The sequence below is a fragment of the Pantherophis guttatus genome, chromosome 6 (genome assembly GCF_059756535.1).
Source record: "Pantherophis guttatus breed Tessera chromosome 6, ASM5975653v1, whole genome shotgun sequence".
NCBI classification, from domain to species: domain Eukaryota; kingdom Metazoa; phylum Chordata; class Lepidosauria; order Squamata; family Colubridae; genus Pantherophis; species Pantherophis guttatus.
The window spans coordinates 31,331,555-31,351,872 of record NC_142068.1 but is presented as its reverse complement, the minus strand read 5'-3'; the positions used below and the strand labels follow the sequence as shown (position 1 = coordinate 31,351,872).

Genomic DNA, 20,318 nt, shown 5'->3' with positions numbered 1-20,318 from the left:
CAAACTGGCCAGCACGCATGCACGCGCTGAAAATCCAAAGACCAGCTGGCCGGTGCATGCATGCGCACCGGCCAGCTGGTCTTTTGGTTTCCAGTGCTCTGGTGCGCACATATGCACGTACATGAATGTGCATTCCGGTTTGGCCACTCAATGCCGAAAAGGTTCGCCATCCCTGACCTATATGGCTGCATCTGTGTCTCTTTCATTTGGGGATGGAATGGGAGGAGATCATTCCAATAAATATATTTCTATCAAAAGGAAATGATTTACAGTAGAAAACAGAAGCATATGGTATGCTCCTATCTATGTGGAATAATTTTTGTTTTACAATCTTAATCTAGATTTTCCATATGAAATCTCTAAGGGTGGTATCTGAACATCCCCGCATACTGATCTCATCTCATGAAAAAAATCAAATCTGTCCATTATAAATAAGCTTAGAACATGACACTCTTGACCACTACCTGGGGTTTACTACTATTCCAGGAGACTTTTTGTATTGCTTGAATATTGTCCAAGAACAATAACTGCTTAGTACAATTAATTAGTTATATTGTCCAACATATAAATAATATTAATTATTAAGATGCCTGGCTATACCAAGACAGAGAACGACGGACAGCTTTTATCCAGTTACTCATGGCAGGTTCATATTCTTTTGGTTCTCTTTGTGGCTTAAAAACCATGTCAGTTTGCCTCAATGTCTTCAGATGTTCTTTGTCAGTCCAATATCCTAAAAAAACAAACAAAAAGATACAAAATAGTCATTCTCATGTTGACCATAATTCCTGTATTAAAACATGTGTAGGGGTAAATGTAAATCTAGCTTGAAGAATATAAACAACACAATGTTTAAATATTTGGAATATTTTTCATATTACACATTTAACTTGCAGAATAAATCTGTTAATAATCTTTAGATTTTTCCGCAGAATTATATATTCTGTGGTTGTTTCTCTGTAGGTGCCCCTTGCCCTGTGGATCATCCTTTTCCCAGAAATCTACTAGGCCTCACCATCTTTGTCTTCCAGAAGTTTGGAGAGCTAACTCTTCCTACAAGTGTAGAGGTGGGATGAGGTTGGAAAAGAACATGGTGCAGGGATGTATAGGAAAGTGTTGCCATAAAGTAATATTTTGAATGGAGGTATACTGTATTTTATGGAGTAATAGACGCACCTTTCCCCCTAAAAGAAACTGAAAATTTTGGTGCATCTTATACTACAAATGTAGCTTTTTCTTAGCTTTTTTCAGCCCTAACGAGGCACTAGTGGGTGAAACGATCTTCTGCGTCTTCGCCTGCTTTTCTCATTGCTGCTCCCTCCAATGATCAGCTAGTTTTTTTTCAGCCCTAACGAGGCACTAGCAAGTGAAGCGATCTTCCATGCTTCGCCTGCTTTTTTCATTGCTTTTATCTCCAATGATCATCTGTGCTTTAGAAGCTTTTTTTTTATCCCCAACCCGGCGTGTGTGAGCGTATGCTCAAAAGCAGTGAACTAATATGCTGAAGCTGACCAGACTAAGGACGCTAGCCAGATGAATACCGTGTTTCCCTGAAAATAAGACCCTGTCTTATATTTTTTTGAACCCTGAAATAAGCATTTGGCCTTATTGCCTTGCGTTCAAAAGCCCGATTAGGCTTATTATCAGGGGATGTCTTATTTTGGGGGAAACAGGGTATTTGGTAGGCAGAATTCCCCCCCCCTGCATTTTCCTCCCCAAAAACTAAGGTGCATCTTATACTCCAAAAATATGGTAATTGATTTTTATTTTATGGTTTGGAGCTTTCTGTTGATTTAATGTTTTGTGCATTATGTAATTAAAGTAATTTGTGAGTTTATAGAGGTAATCCTCAACTCACAACCAGTCACTTAGCAACCATTCAAAGTTTTTGCTGATGCCCTCCAAAAGCTACATCTGCCAGGTATGAAATTACAGTCAGAATTCAGGGTAAATATGGAAATTACCCTGTGGTCATTCACCATTATCAGGGTTGACTTGATGGACCATAACAAAAACTATATAGCATACTCTTGAAAAAATATCATTATTATTTGCCAATTGTGTACAACATGAAATAAATGACCATTTCTCTTGAAACAGATTCCCCCCAGATATTCAGATTAAAGCATACCAATAGCGAGGCCTGCTAGAAAAGCTGCTCCAAGACAAGACATATCTGTACTGTCAGGCTTGTTTATTGATTCATTGATTAAATCCGAAGTCATCTGCATCACAAAACTATTTTTACTGACGCCTCCATCAGCTCTATTGAGATGGGAGAGGGAAAAACAACAGTATTCAAATTCTTTAAAATATATATGGTTTAAATTGTATGCTCAAAAGACAGAACAAAAACATTCCAGTATTGTCATCTGCAATATCAGAATGGTATGCATAATGGGTATTCTACTATAATAGAAGTAGCAAATAGGTTGCTTCTTATGTTTTTTAAAAAATTCTAAATAAAACTGAATGTAATTATCAAGAGACTGAGATTTTCCATGTTTGGAAAATGTTTAGTTTTATATTTTATTTTCATCAGATGTATCTGAGATACTGGAGAATCTGATTTGGAACCTTTAATAATTGGATAAGATCCGGTTATGATAAAATTCACAAGTTTGCTGAAAACTAAGTAGTTCAACTGACCATTGCAGGAATATTCAACATCGTTTTGCCAGGATAATATTCTTTCTGAAGGATCCTATTTCCAGCTTGACAGTGATAATAAAGTCAGCATTACTACTGGTTGGATTTATCAGCATATCAAAAGGCATATCTCTGTCAATAGGTACAGTATTCTTGTACCTGCAGTCTTAGAATACTGCAAACAGCAAATTCAGCTGGTTTGGACTGATTCGGGCAAACTGGTAGTTCCGATGATCCGATGATCAGCTGGCCCCGCCCACCCACCCCCTCCCTATCCTGTCCTTTATTTCCTTGTTTCCAGCTTCTCTGAATCGCGTGTTACAGCTGATTTCTGCACCTCAGCTGTTCTACTTACCGGGGCTGACTTAGAAGGTAAGCAGCTGAGCTTTAAAAACCTCATATTTTAGTGCTGTGCACAAGTGCAGAAGCGCCCTAGGCACACACATATAGTGCATGCACAAAGCACGCGCTCACTAAACCAGCTGTTAAACAGGTTGCAGCCGACCACTGGTGCAAACATATAATGCTTCAATGTGTAACATGGCAACATGGCAATGCTTTGAAGAATGTCTAGCTCAATCTAATTGAAAAACGAAAAGCTAAGTGAAATGGAAACAAAGGTGATGTATATTGTAATTTGCAGAAATGCTTCATGCAAGCCATGAATATATACTTTGTTCTGATAAAATGTACCATTCTTAAAGGTAATATTAACTACTTTCTATTTCATAGTTTGTACCTACAAGATTACCAAGCTATTATCTTAGATTTCCAAAGAATAAATTGGAAAACAGTGGTTTGACAAATACACAAATACTACTAAGAGACTAACAACAGCTTTGTTAACAATTCTACAGGCTGCTAGAAATCTTTCGATCAGGAGCTTACACCAAGAGATTGCTCCAAAACAGAATTACACTGGCTCTAACTTAACCATTGGGCCCTAACATTCATGCCCCAAACTTATTTATTATATATAAATCATATTAAATATTAATATTGAATATTTTGGATACAATATAAACATACCGAATGGACATAGATGGAATGTCCACCTCTGTTGTAATGATATCGTACAGCTGTTTGTTTCTTGAAAAAATAGATGGGGAAGGAGAAGTTCAAGAAAGTACAGTATACTAAGTAACAATTACATTAGAAGCATAAAGTGTCATAAGGAACACCAATCAATCAAAATTAGCTAGATATTTAAACACGTTTATAATGGAGTTAAAATTAGCTATAGTAAAATAAATTAAACTGCTTAATAAACTAAGAACTGTAGATTTTTCAGCTACAGATTTTTTTCTTTTACAACATTTTAGGTTATTTTTTTTCATAAGATTAAAGCAGTATACATCAGTTAATCAACAGAACCACAGGAAATAAACCATAAGCAGGAAAGGTACTAAAGGTCAACAAGTTTACAAATTAAATTGTTTTATATCACTTTAAAGACAGAAAAATTAATGAGAATTCCAATGATTCTAATATAGAAAGTGCTATTAGTACAAAAGTATAAAAAGTACTAGCAATATATTCCTAGTCTACCCAGTCATTTTATCAGATAATCAGTTCTCAAATTAGAATATATGAATGCATTTTTTTGTCTTATGCTTTAGACGACAAAGGCAGAGGTGATAATTAAGATTTATTTAATATAACGTAGCTTTCTCAATAATCAAAATACTGAAGCATTTTTTGCATCTCTTAACTGATAGCAGTGATCATGCATTTTGTTATTTGCCAACAAAAAGTAATATAAATAATGTAAAACCAATTTATAATATATATTTTAGTTGCTCCAGTTGAGTTTAAAAAAGAAGACGGAGAGCAGAGGGGGCGTGGTTAAAGGATTTGTTGAAAAAAACCACGCTCAGTCCCTGACAGGAAGATGACGAAATCCCCATCTGTAATGAAGTGACTTAGCAGCGCAATGGAAAAGCATTTATTTAATCTATTGTCTTAAATCTTGTAGAGAGCCAAAATGAAATACAAATGGAGAAGTGGATTTGAACATGGGGAGAAAATATAGGGTACTGGAAAGAAATGTGCATAGAAAGCAACTGTCAAAAAAAGTCATTAGAATGAACAAGGGTTTGAGCTTATTTAGCTTGTATGCCCTGGGATATAATGATAGGGATTCATTTCCTTATAGGGATGTGCTTGTATTTTAAGAGAGTTGGACTGCCTTCCCTTAACAGCAGACAAGTTTATTCCAAGAAGAGTAAAAAAGTACAGAGGTATTACAATGGAAATTAATACATTATACATTTATCTGGGTAATTTTCTGAAAAACTATGAATTCTAAACAAAACATAAACTAAATGTGATTGGTTGTAATGACTGCTGGTAGGTACCGTAGCTAGTGTGGATGCACCTATGTACACAAATAGTACAAGGAGGGCATACTGAGAACAGGACCAACCATGCTGAGAGGGCGTGTCCACATACCTGAAAGCGATGGATTCCAACACAGCTCGAACAAGATGCTTTTTGCTAGTAGTAGGTGTGATCCCCATAAAAGAAGTACATGCATAAGGATCATTCACAGGTATCTGAAATAAAACAGATATTAAAATAAAATATATAGGAATATGTTCTATAGACAATTGTTCAAGAAAGGACTGAAATATTAGGGAAAAGAATAACTTACAGGTGACAATAAGAGGCAGCATAGTAAGAAGAAGAAAATTGAAAGAGCAGTAAGCAGTCTATAAGCAACTTATATATATGTGTGTATATGATGATTCAGAATGTAATTTTATTTACCTTGAAAACATTGTAGAACATACTGAAAGTTGAATAAAATATATACAGCTAGTCCTTGATTTACGATCATAAGTGAGCCCAAAATTTCCATTGATAAACAAGGCAGTTGTTAAGTGAGTTGAGCCTCATTTTGCTAACTTTTTTGTCACAATTTTTAAGCAATTCTTAAATGAATCAGGTGGTTGTTAAGCAAACCTGGCTTTCCCCACTAACTTTGCTTGTTGGAAACTGGCTGGGAAGTTTATAAATGGTGATCACATGATCATGGGACACTGCAACTGTCATAAATACACGCCAGTTGCCAAACACCCAAGTTTTGATCACGTGACCATGGGGATGCTGCAATGTCAAAACTGAACATAAGTCAGTTTTTTCAGTGCCATCATAACTTTGCACAGTCACTAATGAATGGTTGTAAATCAAGGACTACCTGTAATTTAGGACAATCATACTTGAAAGAAAAACAGTTACTTAAGTAAATAAATCAAAGGCAGTATTTTTACCTGCAAACCACTAAAAGATGGAACGAAACAAACTCCTCCCGAATTTACTAGGCTATGTGCCATTTGTGATGTCTCTTCAACATTGTCAAAAAGTTCTGGGTAAGCACACAAGATATGAATTAATATTATCAACAACTCTCAAACTTCTATACATAATTATCAATGAACTCCAGGAAAATATCCTTTCTGCTCCTTTAGTTACGATGATTATCACAGTTATCTTTTCAGTACAGGTAGTCCTAGACTTAAAACCATTTAGTGATCGTTCAAAATTATAAGGGCACTGAAAAAAAGTGATTTATTTTATTTTATTTTTATTTTATTAATTTTTTATACCGCCCTTCTCCTGCTGGACTCAGGGCGGTGCACAGCCTAGAATACAGAACATCCCAATACAAAATTTAAAATTTTAAAAGAATTAAACAAATTTTGGCCCAAAATTTAAAACCTCCCAACTAAAATCCATTTACAATTAAAAATATCTAAGAAGGGGGGGGGTTACGCTAGCCCAGCTTGATGAAATAAAAATGTTTTGAGGGCACAGCGAAAAGCACGGAGATCTGGTATCCTACATATCTCCGGGAGCAGGTTGTTCCAGAGGGCAGGTGCTACCACAGAGAAGGCCCTCCCCCATTTTTCACATTTATGAGCGTTGTAGCATCCTCCATGGTCATCAGATCAAAGTTCAGGCATTTTCAACTGGCATGCATTTATGACAGTGTTGTGGCCCCGCCCTCTGAGCCTATCCCATCGGAGGAAGAAAGCTCCGAGCATGAGGAAGAGGAGTCAGCCAGGCCTCCCTCTCCAGGCCCCTCCCCTCTGGCACTGTCTCAGGAGCCGGCCGAGGGAGAGGAGATTAGGCCTCCGAAGGCGTGATAAACGATTGCAGCAGCTCAGGAGGCGTGCTAGGGATTAGAACTGAGTCACTGGACCACACCCCAGAGACTATATAATAGAGGGTGGTGGCCAGTGATCCCTGTGACGAACAAAAATAAACCTTGGATAGTCACTAAAGCATCGTCCGAAACTGCTCAGAGGAATATTAATTCTGTTGGACTCTTGTACGCTGAGTATATTATCTTTCTGTTTCTGTGGAAATAAAAGCACTTGGCAGACGGTGTGTATATCGCTGCCAAGTTGGAGATAAAGACCTGGGTGTGTGCCAAGTGCTTCCTTAACCCTTGGCTGGCTGTGTTTGTGTGTGTGTGTGTGGACGGGGACAGATCAGACAGTTGCACTGTCTTGGAGTCATGTGATCACCAGCCAGCTTCCAACAAGCAAAGTCAGTGGGGAAAGCTAGATTTGCTTAATGACGGCATGATTCACTTAACAATTGAAGTGATTTGCTTAACAACTGTGGCAAAAAAAGGGGCTAAATTCACTTAACAACTGCCTTGCTTAGCAATGGAACTTTTGGGCTCAGTTGTGATTGTAAGATTGAGGACTACCTGTATTGGACAATATTCTAGCATTTCATGTATTGGGCACCTCTTTATGGCAAAGTAATCTAAATGGCCCTTTCTGTTTCACAAAAAAGTGAGTGATGTGCTCTTCCTTACTGTCCTGAGGAAGGAAAATGTTAAATGCTATTCCATCTTCTCACTATTGGCAGTGTTTGCATATTCAGCAGGAGTAGCTGAATGGAAAAAATGGAAATAAGGAAGAGCAGAAAAGCGCACTTCTTACATCTGTGTCAGAGGAAATGGAATAATGAGTGTTTGTACAGCTATGGTTTAACAAGTTAGTATTACATTTATATATAAGTAGCATACAGCTAGACATGAACTTCTTTCAGTACAGAATGTCTGATACTATGGAAGACATTATTCCTAAGCATGCAACCTGCCACTTGAAATGCAATACAGATGCAAATGCTGTGGTAAAATGTTGCAAATCTCTTACTGCATGGTAAGTACACATCTTTTGGGGTCAGAGAGTTCCTAAATCTAAAATATATATTTCTGCTAGAATACAGGCAATATTACTAATAGCATAATTTTATTTTTCACAGTATGTAGTTTTAAAATATAAAGTGTTAACTTTTAAATACTGCATTCATATTTGCTTTACCTGGTGTTTCATTTGGCATTGGAGCATAAATAAAGTAAAAAAAAAAACCTGCTATAATTTACATCTTCAGAATTATTGAAAGGAAAAAAAGACAGTTTCCTCATCCACCCACATAAAAACCAATAACACATTGAGATGTAATGCTTTTTACTTTATCATCCATAGGCTTAAATAATTCAACTTCAATAATTAAACTCACCTAAGCTCTGAATCCATTTGATAGCATTTCCAGTATCAGAAGCATTACCTTCAGCTAAGTAGGTGGTCTCATTCCCAATTTTCCAACCAACCAATGGATACAAGCCTTGAAATATCAAAACATATGTTTTCAAAGATATGCCACAATAGGCCCATTATATTAACAGAGAAGCTTTGGATTCAGACATTTTATTTTTTATTTATTTTGTCAAGCATGTATTAGATAACAGATATAAGTATAAACATGATTATGAGTACATGAAATGGATACGTATAAAAGAGCATATTAGGACAGGGACGGTAGGCACGTTGGTGTGCATGTTAATAATGTTCACCAAATTCCCTTACAATCTCTGAAAATAAGAGCCTGAGTGGCATAGGAGGCTAATGCCTCCTACTAAGGCAGCATTTAACATCCAGCTGCCTGCAATTACTGCGAGTTCAATTCTCACCAGGCTCAAGGTTGACTCAGCCTTCCATCCTTTCCAAGGTGGATAAAATGAGGACCCAGTTTGTGGGGGCAATAAGCTGACTTTGTATAAAATATACAAAAGTATGAAGGCTATTGCTTAACGCATTGTAAGCCGCCCTGAGTCTCCGGAGAAGGGTGGCATATAAAAATAAATTATATATAACCAGAGAATTAAGACTCCCTATAAGAGATAGAAGAATAACTAAATAGTCCTTCCTTTCCCCTTTTTTGAATAAGTTGTAACTTTAAACAATTGCTAAGCAACTGGCCAAGAATTATCTGTAGGTTACATTAATAGGGAAATTAGTGATTTATTATATAGCATAGCAATAAGCTACATTCAAATCTAAATTCTTTTCATAGTTATATGTTCTTCCATTGTTTGAATGAATGAATGAGGGGGCACATTTACATGAGGTCTCCTAAACATAGAAATCTTTTGAGAGACTTAGTCAAATTATATTTTAATAACATTTTGATAATCTTTATACTCCAGGTTGAGTTGGATCTTCTATATCCAATCTTTCCCATAAGGAAGTCTTTCTTACTTTGGTGTTGCTTTTCCCTTCTTATGACCAAGTGAAAGTGCACTTAATCTGTATCAGTTGGAACAAAAAAGTACTTCTAGAAATTATTAGAATTATATTTTGAGATTTATTTTTACCAGCAAACAATGAAAAATTCCCTAATAAAATATGTAGTTGAAAATGGAGCTTTTCAGAAATGATTTCCCTTTCTAAAACTTTAGTTATCTATGTCCTATGACTAAAATAGGTTTTTATTACTAATTGATAATTAATATAATTAATTATATTAATCATTTTAATTCTAATAAAATAAAATTTTATAAAATTAAAATAAATACATTTAACATTAAATTTAAATTAAAATTTAATTTAAAAAGCATTGTATTTATACAATAATTATTTTTATTTCATGGTAAAAACTTTGCTGTGTCCACAATTGTTCCTGCCAACCAGAAACATACAAACCTACCTTTCTTAGATACATGAATGTTGTTTCCAGTATTAATATCCCAAAAGGTACCAGTTCCCATGGTGACTTTTATGTCACCTGCATCAAAACAGCACTGTCCGAACATAGCTGCCTGCTGGTCTGCTGCCTACAAATAAAAATCAGACAGCGAGGTATCAACAGCTACTCTAGAAATTAAACATTTAGAAGTGCATCATAACTTTACTGTGTTGAAAAACTAATGTGTCAAGCTTAAAAAGAATGAAAAGCAATAGAATGGAAAGAAGATGTGTAGTTTTCCATTTCATTAGTCAGATAAATAATATTAATAGGTGTTTTGTCTGCCTATCTGTCTGTCTATGCTTGTTTTAAAAAGTTTTATTTAAGGTAGCATCAGAATTTGGTATCACCGTTGTGAGGAAAATTAATTCTTAGAGAAATAGGAGTGTGACAGCAAAATAAAAACATAAAAAGAAACAAAGGAAGAATGTGTGTTAATCAAATAGACACACAGAGAAAGGTAGCCTTGGATGTCTAGCTAACAAAAAGCTTTATCAAAAACTTTCTATGGCAATCTAATGACATGTTTCTTTTTCTAAAACAATGATTCTTTCTTGAACATAGTAACAATAGAAGCACGGGAAATAACTGAGAATTGTGAATTGTGAATATGTATGCTTACATCACCTATTACTTAGTCATATGTATGCCTGTTTCTCCTCCTTTCTAAAATGTATGAGTGCATCCTTTGTCTGTAGGAATCTCTCAATATTCTTTGGAGAAGGTTCCTCCAGTGTTAAAAAAATAAAACACTGTAGCACGTCTTGATTATTTGTTTTGGATCCTGCATTTTGATTCCACACTGTACAGTCATCAAAGTGATAAAACTGGTAGAACTTCTTACAAATGTTGGCTCTGGGTTACATATACTTTATATTTCATTTCCAATTTTCCATACATTCTTAGTAAACCAGCTTTGTTTTAGCTTTGTACAGGTTCGCCTGGTGCACCAATTGCGACCCTACTTGGATCAGGAGGCTCTCCTCAGTCACTCATGCCCTTGTCACCTCACGGTTAGATTATTGCAATGCGCTCTACATGGGGCTACCCTTGAAGAGTGTTCGGAGACTACAGTTGGTCCAGAATGCAGCTGCGCGAGCTATCGTGGGTGCACCTAGATGCACCATTACACCAATTCTCCACGAGCTGCATTGGCTCCCTATTGGTCTCCGGGCACAATTCAAGGTGTTGGTTATTACCTTTAAAGTCCTACATGGCTCAGGGCCAGGCTATCTTCGAGACCGCATAGCTCCCAGCGACCAGTAAGATCCCACAGAGTTGGTTTCCTCCGGGTCCCATCAGCTAAATAATGCCGGCTGGCGGGCCCACGGGGGAGGGACTTCTCTGTGGCTGCCCCAGCTCTCTGGAACCAGTTACCTCCTGAGGTCCGGACTACCCCCACCCTATTGACCTTCCGGAAAGCGGTGAAGACCTGGCTTTTCCGGCAGGCCTGGAGCTGTTGATCTCGCTGTTCAATCTTGCGAGATCCGGCCATGGATGGTGTGCATGTGTTTTTAATGTTTTTAAAATGCTTTTATAATGTTTTTTTTTTTTTTTTTATGTTCATTGTTTGTATTATTTTTGTTGTAAGCCGCCCAGAGTCCCTTGGGAGTTGGACGGCATAGAAATATGATTAATTAAGTTAAATTAAATTCTCACAACATCCTTATCTTAGCATTGCCTGGGGCAATTGAAAGAATAATTAAATCCAGCTGGCTGCTGCAGGTAGGTAAGGCCATTGAGACAGGAGAGGATAGAGACAACAGCTTCTTCCAATTATTCCAATACTTCCAAGTATTATGGGACAAAGTTTACCACACTCAAGGAACAAAGAGGCTTTTTATTATTTAAACTGTAATCCTAACAAGAATAGTATTATTATTATACATTTTGTAAAATAAGGTACGTGTGGTAGGAAAAGATACTGGATGTATTTAGAAAAACATAATCACAGTTAGGCTTTAATACTCTATTCATTTTAAAACAATTTAGGGACTAGGTAGTACATCAATACAGTGGTGAAATCCAAATTTTTTTGCTACCGGTTCTGTGGGCGTGGCTTGGTGGGTGTGGTGTGGTGTGGCTTGGTGGGCATGGAAGAGGAAAGATACTGCAAAATCTCCATTCCCACCCCACTCCAGAAGGATACTGCAAAATCCCCATTCCTTCCCCACTCCTGGGGGAAGAATATTGCAAAATCTCCATTCCCACCCCATTCTGGAGCCAGCCAGAGGTGGTGTTTGCTGGTTCTCTGAACTACTCAAAATTTCCACTACTGGTTCTCCAGAACCTGTCAGAACCTGCTGGATTTCACCTCTGCATCAACAGCAATGCTATTTATTTCTCTCTTCGCATAGAACTTAAGGAAGCTTTGCTAAAAAAGCAGCACTTGTTCATTTATATATGTTACATTGTAGATACAAACAGAAAAAGGAAGAAATAGTTGACAAAACCATAATCAGTAGCATTACATAGCTTATACTCATTTTTTTAATTTATAAAAGACTTCAGTTTGTTCCCTTACCATTTCCCTGACATATTAAACTTGAGATAGAGATGATAAACAAGTCAAAAATAGTTTGAGAAATATTTAGAGGTAGTAGTCCTTGTAATTGACTCCACAATTTCAGTCGTAAGTCATAATGATTCTAAAGCAGGTCATCAGTTGACCATACCTGATGTTGCAACCTTTTTTATGGCAGTTGTTAAGCAAACATGGCAGTTGTAAAGCAAATACCATGGTTGGTAAGAAACCCACTGTTCTCTAGGGCAGTTTTTGACTGAAATCTGAAAGAAATATGTTTCTGGGAAAAAACATTGTAAATCAGTCATTTACAACCTACATGTATGGCCATTTGTAGTGCCCTATGGTCACAGTCATGTGACCATAGGGCACTACAAATGGCCATAAATGTAGGCTGGTTAACAAATTCCCAAAATACAGTCACATGACTGCAGTGTGTCTGTGTATGTTCCTCAGATTTCAGAACTTTGAAACTGCATCCTAGGTAGCTTTTTGGAGGTTCATAAATTGAGCGCTACCTGTGTATTATGATGTAATGTCAGGATTAAGTTTTGGCTAGGTTCCAGTCCTAGAGCATAAACAAGCTTTGCCCGATGTACTGAATATAATTATTATCAAATACAGGTTCTGAATTATGGCCCTAGATAAATCCTGCCCAAATAATATATGTGAATCATATTTAGGCTTCTAAGTCTAGGTTAAGAATATAAGTGGTTTATTAGTTTTGAAAGACTTCTAGATAATGCTGAATCTTAAACTTGGCTCGCAAAGCATCCAAGAGGTATAAATATTTACAACATAATATTGTGCAATTTTAAGTTCTTTAAAAAGAACTTCTCATTAACAGTTAAGTCACTGAAATAGAAGATTTCAAAACTGGAATGCTTAGTTTTTAAGAAGGATTAGATAGCATGATCTTCAGAGTAAAAGGAGATTTACAAATGTAAATGCAGCTATTGTGCAAATCCATTTGTACATACTGATTCTTCCTCTCCCTTTCTTTCAATCAGCTTACCTTGAAATTTAAGAACTGAATTAATTCAATATAAAAGGTATTAAATACTGGTAAGTTAATTTGAATCTATACTTACCAAAGCTGCTATTGCAATAGGTACTCCAAATATTTCAGCATCAACTGATCCAAAAATGTGACTTAAAATAAAGATAAATAAAGTTAATACTTCCAACGTATTCAAAACGTTTGCAGTAAATGAACTAACTAGAAAAAAATTGTCATTTCTATTCTAAACAGAACTTTGATATCATTTCATATTTATATTTCAACTATTTCGTATTTATATTTCAACTAGACAACTCATGACCCATTGGGTTATCATTTCAGAGATATTTATTTATCTAAACAGAAAAACAGAAAGACTATGGATGGGCAAAAAAATCAGTGGAGTGGGAGCAATATCCAATTTTCTTTCTGGCTTTCCCAGTGAGTTTCCTTGTGGAAAGATGGCAGTTAAGCATCAGAAATCTTCCTTCCTTCCTTTCCTTCCCTTCCCTCCCCAGCAGGTAGATAACCTGACTGCCGCAGGGGGAAGAGAGGAAGCATGGTGCAAGTGCAAAGGAATTGCTGCTACAAGAGAACTGTGGGAAGCTGTCAGGGAAATTGAGGATTACGTAACTGGGCTGATTGTAGCAATGCCGTGGTGACACTGAAGCAGGCAAATTTCCCTCCAATTTCAGGAGTCCCAGGTCCCAGCATTCTGTAAGTTGGCCTATTTGAGGTACCTTGGTTGAAAAAGGTTTTGCCCTGTGACATACTATTTTGTTCAGTTAAAACTTACAGACATGAGAGCTTTAACAGTATATAATTATTTTGATATTTATGTCTTCATTTGGAAAAAGTAAAAATATGTGTTCATTAAAACTTACCTAGTGTCCTCTATTGGAGGGAAAAGCGATATTGGAATGGAAAGTAACTTGCTAAAAAGGTCGCTCCATTGCAGCTGAAATCACATGCATATTAAAAAAAGAATTAAAAACAATGCAAAGACAAACCATAACAACATGGCAGAGGGAACTAATCATACCTTAAAAGGATCAAAAAATGCAGTGGTACTGGCATTTGAATAATCTGTAGCATACACTGCACCTAGAACAATCAGATATTGAAAAATAAAACAAAAAGCAATTATATTACAACATGGAAATTAAAATTTGGTGATTGATCTCCTGAACAATGTATCAGTCACATAATTCTTCATTATAAAACAATGATTGCCTCCCTCCAAGGGGTTATTTCAATTACCCGTATTTTTCGGAGTATAAAATGCACTTCCCCCCACAAAAAGTGGGTGGAAATGTCTGTGTGTCTTATACAGCTAATGTTGCCGAAGTCCTGCCCATCCGCAGCCCCCACCCTTTGGCCGTTTTTGGCCTTGTGTCGCATTTTTGGTAGGTTCCAGCCTAGGAACTGGCTGAAAACACAACATGCAGAGGCCAAAAATGGGGCGTGCGGAGGCCAGCACACGACGGGTGGAGGTGGCGATCAGCAGTGATGGCCTGTGGCGATTGCGGCAGCTTGGAACGGGTCTAAATTGGAGCATGCAGAGGCCAAAAACGTGACGTGTGGAGGCCAAAAACGTGACATGTGGAGGTGGCGATAGGCTGTGGCAATCCCCGCAGCCTGGAACAGCTGATTGACAGTATTCTGGGAGGCCGATCCTACTGCCAATCATCTGGTCGAACTGAATCAGGCTGCGATAACATACTGAAGCTGATCAGGCTGTGTGGTGCAATGATACTAGCCAGATGAATACCGATGGATGCTGGTAGGCAGAGGCAGAATTTTTTTTCTTGTTTTCCTCCCCAAAAACTAATGTGCATCTTATACTTGAGAGTGTCTTATACTCCGAAAAATACGGTGTCTTGTAATATAGAACTGAGCAGTTCATTTAAACTAATGTTGCTCTATTAACGCTATTATCACTTCCCTTTATTGGTGCGCTTGATCCTCTACACAGTGCACAATTATAAAAGTAACCAATCTCACATGCACTATAGAGACTGTAAAATTGTGTGTGTAAGAGACTTTCCCTACCTCCAAGTGTAAAGACTTGCAGGGCAAAAAGTTCCATAAGTAGCTATTATGGTCTCTTTGCATATGTCCTTGTCAGAGGATGACTGAGAATCAAATAGCACAAATTCTATGAGACATCTATTGTCTCTAAGATACGATCTGAGCATAGAATTAGAACTATCAACTCTGATTCTTAACCCTAAAAATACCTCACAATCCTTAAGTCTATGAGAATGGTAGTACCTTCAAATTTTGGTGCAAGGTATAAAATGGTGAAAAAGGGCAAGATTTTAAAGCTGAGTTTCCAGAGAAAAATGAATATTTTCTAAGTGGATTACTATGACAAAGACATGAATTAGAAAATGTGGGGTTCCAGTAGAATTCTTTGCTGCCTTGAGATAAATCTTCGAGAAATAATGTATTTTGCAATTCCCCTTTTATATTATGCATCTTATTTCAGCTTGTTCATCCAGATTCCTGAACTTTGCTCTGCCTCTTGACTACGCTTTATGCCTGCACCTTTGAAACTTTGGTATTATCTGTTTTTGATCGTGGATTAGGTTCGGACAAAACATGTTATTGGTCTTTCACTGGAAACGTCTTTTGAATTTTTGACCTTGGTTAGACAAAGTTTTTTATTTCCAGACAATTGATCTATTCTATTTCACAAGTGCTGCTGTGTGAAGGATGTCAGAATAAGATTCACTTGCAGAATTTTATAGGTGATATGTGAGTATATTACCTCCCCCCACATTTAATCACTGTACTCACCTTTAGTGAGTTTATAAAGTAACCATGTGTCAACTGTTCCAAAACAGCAATTGTCATCTTTAGCAGCTTGTTCTACCTGCAAATGAACACACAGGTCATTTTTTTTTTGCAGGAAGGCAAATGTAATTCATTCACATCAGTGCACTTACAATAGCTCTAGACAGCTAGTCTGCTACTCAGTCAAGTCTAAGGGGTTGATAGTAGTATACAAAACCCTAAACAATCCAGAAGGTTGACTTAATTAGGATAATTAATTACATCAGCCTTCTAGGCTCTTATGATGTTTAAAAGAAAACCTTTTCTTTATGCCATAATGTGGAAATTGCTGTTTGGTAAGTGTTCAGAAGATAAATCAGAGAGTTTTATGAAATGTACAACTCCATGCATCATGGCTGATCCCAAAGCTAATATTTTTAGATATCTTTCAAAAACGCACTATATTATATTTTGGGAAAGGAGGGGGAGGAGGAAAACAACAGTCTGGACCCTTTGCTAGCTACTGACTAAAACTGCTAGATGAGAAGAACAGATTACCACTGTAAATTGGCTATGACAATGGATATGTATATTCATATAGCATGCAGCTGGATGATAATCCTGAAAGGAAAGGAAATATGCTTAATCTTTTACAAAATGAGTATTTTGTCACTGGCCACATTCTGTAAAAGTTATTTTATCTCAATGCTTACAACGTATTATTGCTGTTGTTATTTTTCATAAAATAATTAAGATTTCCTGTATTGGTCTATCGATGTTAAAAATTGTACTGCTACATCAGAAACTATTTTTTTATATTACCATATAAAATGACCCTCAGATAATATTAACTATGGTGTTTTGGGTTTTTTTCCTTTTTTGTGCTTTCAAGTCAGTTTTTGACTCCTGATAACTGTGTAAACAGATCTCTGTAGTTTTCCTGTCACTATTTTCAGAAGTGATTCGCCCTTGCCTCCTTCCTAGCTGAGAGAGAAAATGACTGGATCAAGCTGGATCAGCGGACTTTGTGCCTGGCAGGACTAGAAGTCCCAGTTTTTAGCCTGATGTTTTAACCATTGTCTCAAACTGGTTCTCAATAATAACTACGTAGAGCTCAGAAAATTAGTATGAATCACCAGTTTGGAACATTTTGGATCATGGATCTTCTCCAATTGCATGGCAACCAGATATATTGGCCTCTAAAACCCAATATTCTAGTCAGTCTAGGATCATATGTTGAGATCAGTACACTGAAAAAGACTAGAATAGTTACTAAGTTCATCTTCAATTGGAAATTTGATAAAACAAATAAATGAACACTTAGAACACTTAAGATACTATTGCCAGTAACCCCCTAGCCAACAGGAAATCCCACACAAAGAGTTTTAACATGAGGGTTACCTCAAATAAATGCTGTAATATCCAAACCAGTCTTAAAGAGACATGCTGTGTAGTAAAACTAAAACAACGGGCTAGCAGAAGTCTATTAATCCGAGTGAAAAAGTGCAGCAAAGAAGAAATACCATGGACTGCCTGTTTGAAAAGAAAATTCGTAAGATAAACATTTGAGCTGCTGTCCAATTAGATTTAAGTCAAGTTGTATTTATTTAGCACTATACAGAAAATGAAATATATATTTTGAATTGAACCCAGAATAAACAGTGCAGTCTGGAATGTTTGCAAAATTGGCTTCAGTTTAACAGAAAATACATAGTTTTTTTGTTGTTGTTCTGCATTTAGCAAAAACAAAATCCAGAGGATCCCTTACCTGGCCTTTGCACTGACCCATCCAGTTCCCCATCTTCCCAGTATTTTCCATTCTCTCATTCTATTGAAAATGTATTTGCCTAAGTACCTGCCTCCCTACTACAGTGGTCTCAGCAGTGGTGGGTTGCCCCACTACCGGTTCTATAGAACCGGTAGTAAAACCGGCAGGAGGCTCCACCCACTGACCCGGATGTCATCATAAGTGATCTGCGCATGCACAGAAGCTTCTGCACATGTGCAGAAGAGCGCATGCATAAGCGAAGCAACAGCACGCATGCGGACACAATGCAAACCGGTAGTAAAGGTAAGTAGAATCCACCCCTGGGTCTCAGCGGTTCAAAATACCATCTTTGACTGGCCTAGCTGCTTGCAATCTTCTGGACCATTTCTTTGCAACCTTCCCTCAGCTGCTATTGATATATACTGGATGCGTATCTTGCATCAGTTATCTCAGCAGTAAGAAGCAGGTTTTATTGGCATGTCCCACCAGCATGCTCATTCCAATCACCCCAAAGTTAAATAACTGGAACAAAACAACTCTGTTTTCTTCTACATTTGGATCTCAACATTCAAAGCATTTTGAATTTTGATTTGGATGCCGATTGCTCAAAATCAGCCACACATTTTGTACATTCTTAATATTATTAGTAGGATATGCCTACAGCTTAGTGCACTGTGTTCAGATACAAAGCCAAAAAATGATTTATTTATGCCTTAGCTTGTTGCTTATTGCTTGTTTTATGAGTTCAAGACAATGTGATTTGTAAACTAATTTGTTTGAACCCAGCAATTTGTGGTTTTTTTTCAATAAATCATGGATAAGCAAATAAGACTTACTATGTTCTATGAACACAGCCAGTTTCTATGAATACAAAACTACTCAACTGTTTGGTGAAGTGGTGGTTATCTGGACCTGTATTTAACATATTCTGTTATGCCAGTCCAAAATAAGTTTTGTTGTTCAAAATTCCAACAAGAAGCAAGTTGGACAGAAATTTTTTAGGTGAGTAGGACTAGATCAGAGTCTGACTGTTACTAGTCTTTGTGTGCAGAGAGTTAAAAGAAAACACTCAAAGGCAAGAATCTATTTCACTTCCGATTGCTAATAAGGAAATCCATTTTGAATACTGCTCATATTATAAACTTGCCACATACAGAATTCAGCAGAGCAGAAAAAGGTTATACCCCAAGAATTTGCCAGGTGTGCTGTTTTTCCACGTGCAGGTAATTTTTATAAATGCCACTTTTAAATTAAAAAAAAAACTTTATTTCAGTATTTCAAAACCAATCTGAGTCTGTAAGAAACAGTCCTAGAACCCTTTTACTGCAGAAGTAAAAATTCATCTGCACCCCCTCACTAATACAGGCAGTCCTCGACTTACGACCACAATTGAGACCAAAATTTCCATTGCTAAGCAAGACAGTTGTTAAATAAGCTTTGTCCCATTTTATGATCTTTCATGCCACAGTTGTTAAATGAATCACTGCAGTTGTTAAATTAGTAGCACTGTTGTTAAGAGAATATGGCTTCTCCATTAACTTTGCTTGTCAGATGGTTGCCAAAGGTAATCACATGACCCAGGGACACTGCAAGAGTCATATATACATGCCAGTTGCGCAGTCTGTGTTGGCAGGGGGGGCAGAGGTTGACCTTAGCCGCTGGGTGAGATCATCCGTGGATTTGGGGTGCGATGCCATCTGTACGCTGATGACACTCAGCTGTACATCTCCACCCCAAACCACCTCAATGATGCCCTTGAAGTGATGTCCCAGTGTCTGGAGGCCGTGCGGGTCTGGATGGGGAGGAACAGGCTTCGACTCAACCCTTCCAAGACCGAGTGGCTGTGGATGCCGGCATCCCGATATAGCCAGCTGGCGCCATCGCTGGCTTATTGGGGGCGAGTCATTGACCCCCACAGAGGGGGCTCGCAACTTGGGCGTCCTCCTGGACACACAGCTGTCTTTAGAAGAGCATATGACGGCCGTGGCCAGGGGGGCTTTTTATCAGGTTCGCTTGATATGCCAGTTGTGCCCCTTTCTGAGTCGGGATTCCTTATGCACAGTCACTCATGCTCTCGTCACTTCTCGCCTGGACTACGCTAACGCTCTCTACATGGGGCTCCCCTTGAGGAGCACCTGGAGGCTCCAACTGGTCCAGAATGCGGCCGCGCAGGTGATCACGGGAGCGACATGGCGCTCCCATATAACACCTCTCCTGCGTGAGCTGCACTGGCTCCCGGTGGTCTTCCGGGTGCGCTTCAAGGTGTTGGTTCTCACCTTTAAAGCGCTCCATGGCTTAGGGCCAGGGTATTTACGAGACCGCCTGCTGCTACCGATAACCTCCCACCGGCCAATACGCTCTCACAGAGAGGGCCTCCTCAGGGTGCCGTCGGTCAAGCAATGTCGGCTGGCGGCCCCCAGGGGGAGGGCCTTCTCTGTGGGAGCACCCACCCTCTGGAACGAGCTACCTCCCGGAATACGGCTGATTCCGGATCTCCGCACTTTCCGTAAGGCCCTGAAGACATTTTTATTTCAGCAAGCCGGCCTGGCCTG

General features: G+C 38.0%; 1 protein-coding gene across 1 annotated transcript in view; it reads right to left on the bottom strand.

The window, feature by feature from the left end:
* Positions 1-316: 316 nt before the first annotated feature.
* The window catches only part of GK5 (glycerol kinase 5), a 32,726-nt gene continuing 12,724 nt past the window's right edge, over positions 317-20,318 (bottom strand). Inside the window, exons 5-16 of the mRNA XM_034439318.3 lie at positions 17,400-17,531; positions 16,023-16,098; positions 14,263-14,324; positions 14,105-14,178; positions 13,312-13,372; positions 9,658-9,784; positions 8,191-8,295; positions 5,922-6,016; positions 5,101-5,204; positions 3,679-3,738; positions 2,132-2,265; positions 317-733 (exon numbers count right to left, since the gene is read on the bottom strand). Of these exons, the coding sequence (XP_034295209.1) occupies positions 582-733; positions 2,132-2,265; positions 3,679-3,738; positions 5,101-5,204; positions 5,922-6,016; positions 8,191-8,295; positions 9,658-9,784; positions 13,312-13,372; positions 14,105-14,178; positions 14,263-14,324; positions 16,023-16,098; positions 17,400-17,531 (1,182 nt within the window). The 3' untranslated portion in view covers positions 317-581. The remainder of the gene's footprint in view (positions 734-2,131; positions 2,266-3,678; positions 3,739-5,100; positions 5,205-5,921; positions 6,017-8,190; positions 8,296-9,657; positions 9,785-13,311; positions 13,373-14,104; positions 14,179-14,262; positions 14,325-16,022; positions 16,099-17,399; positions 17,532-20,318) is intronic.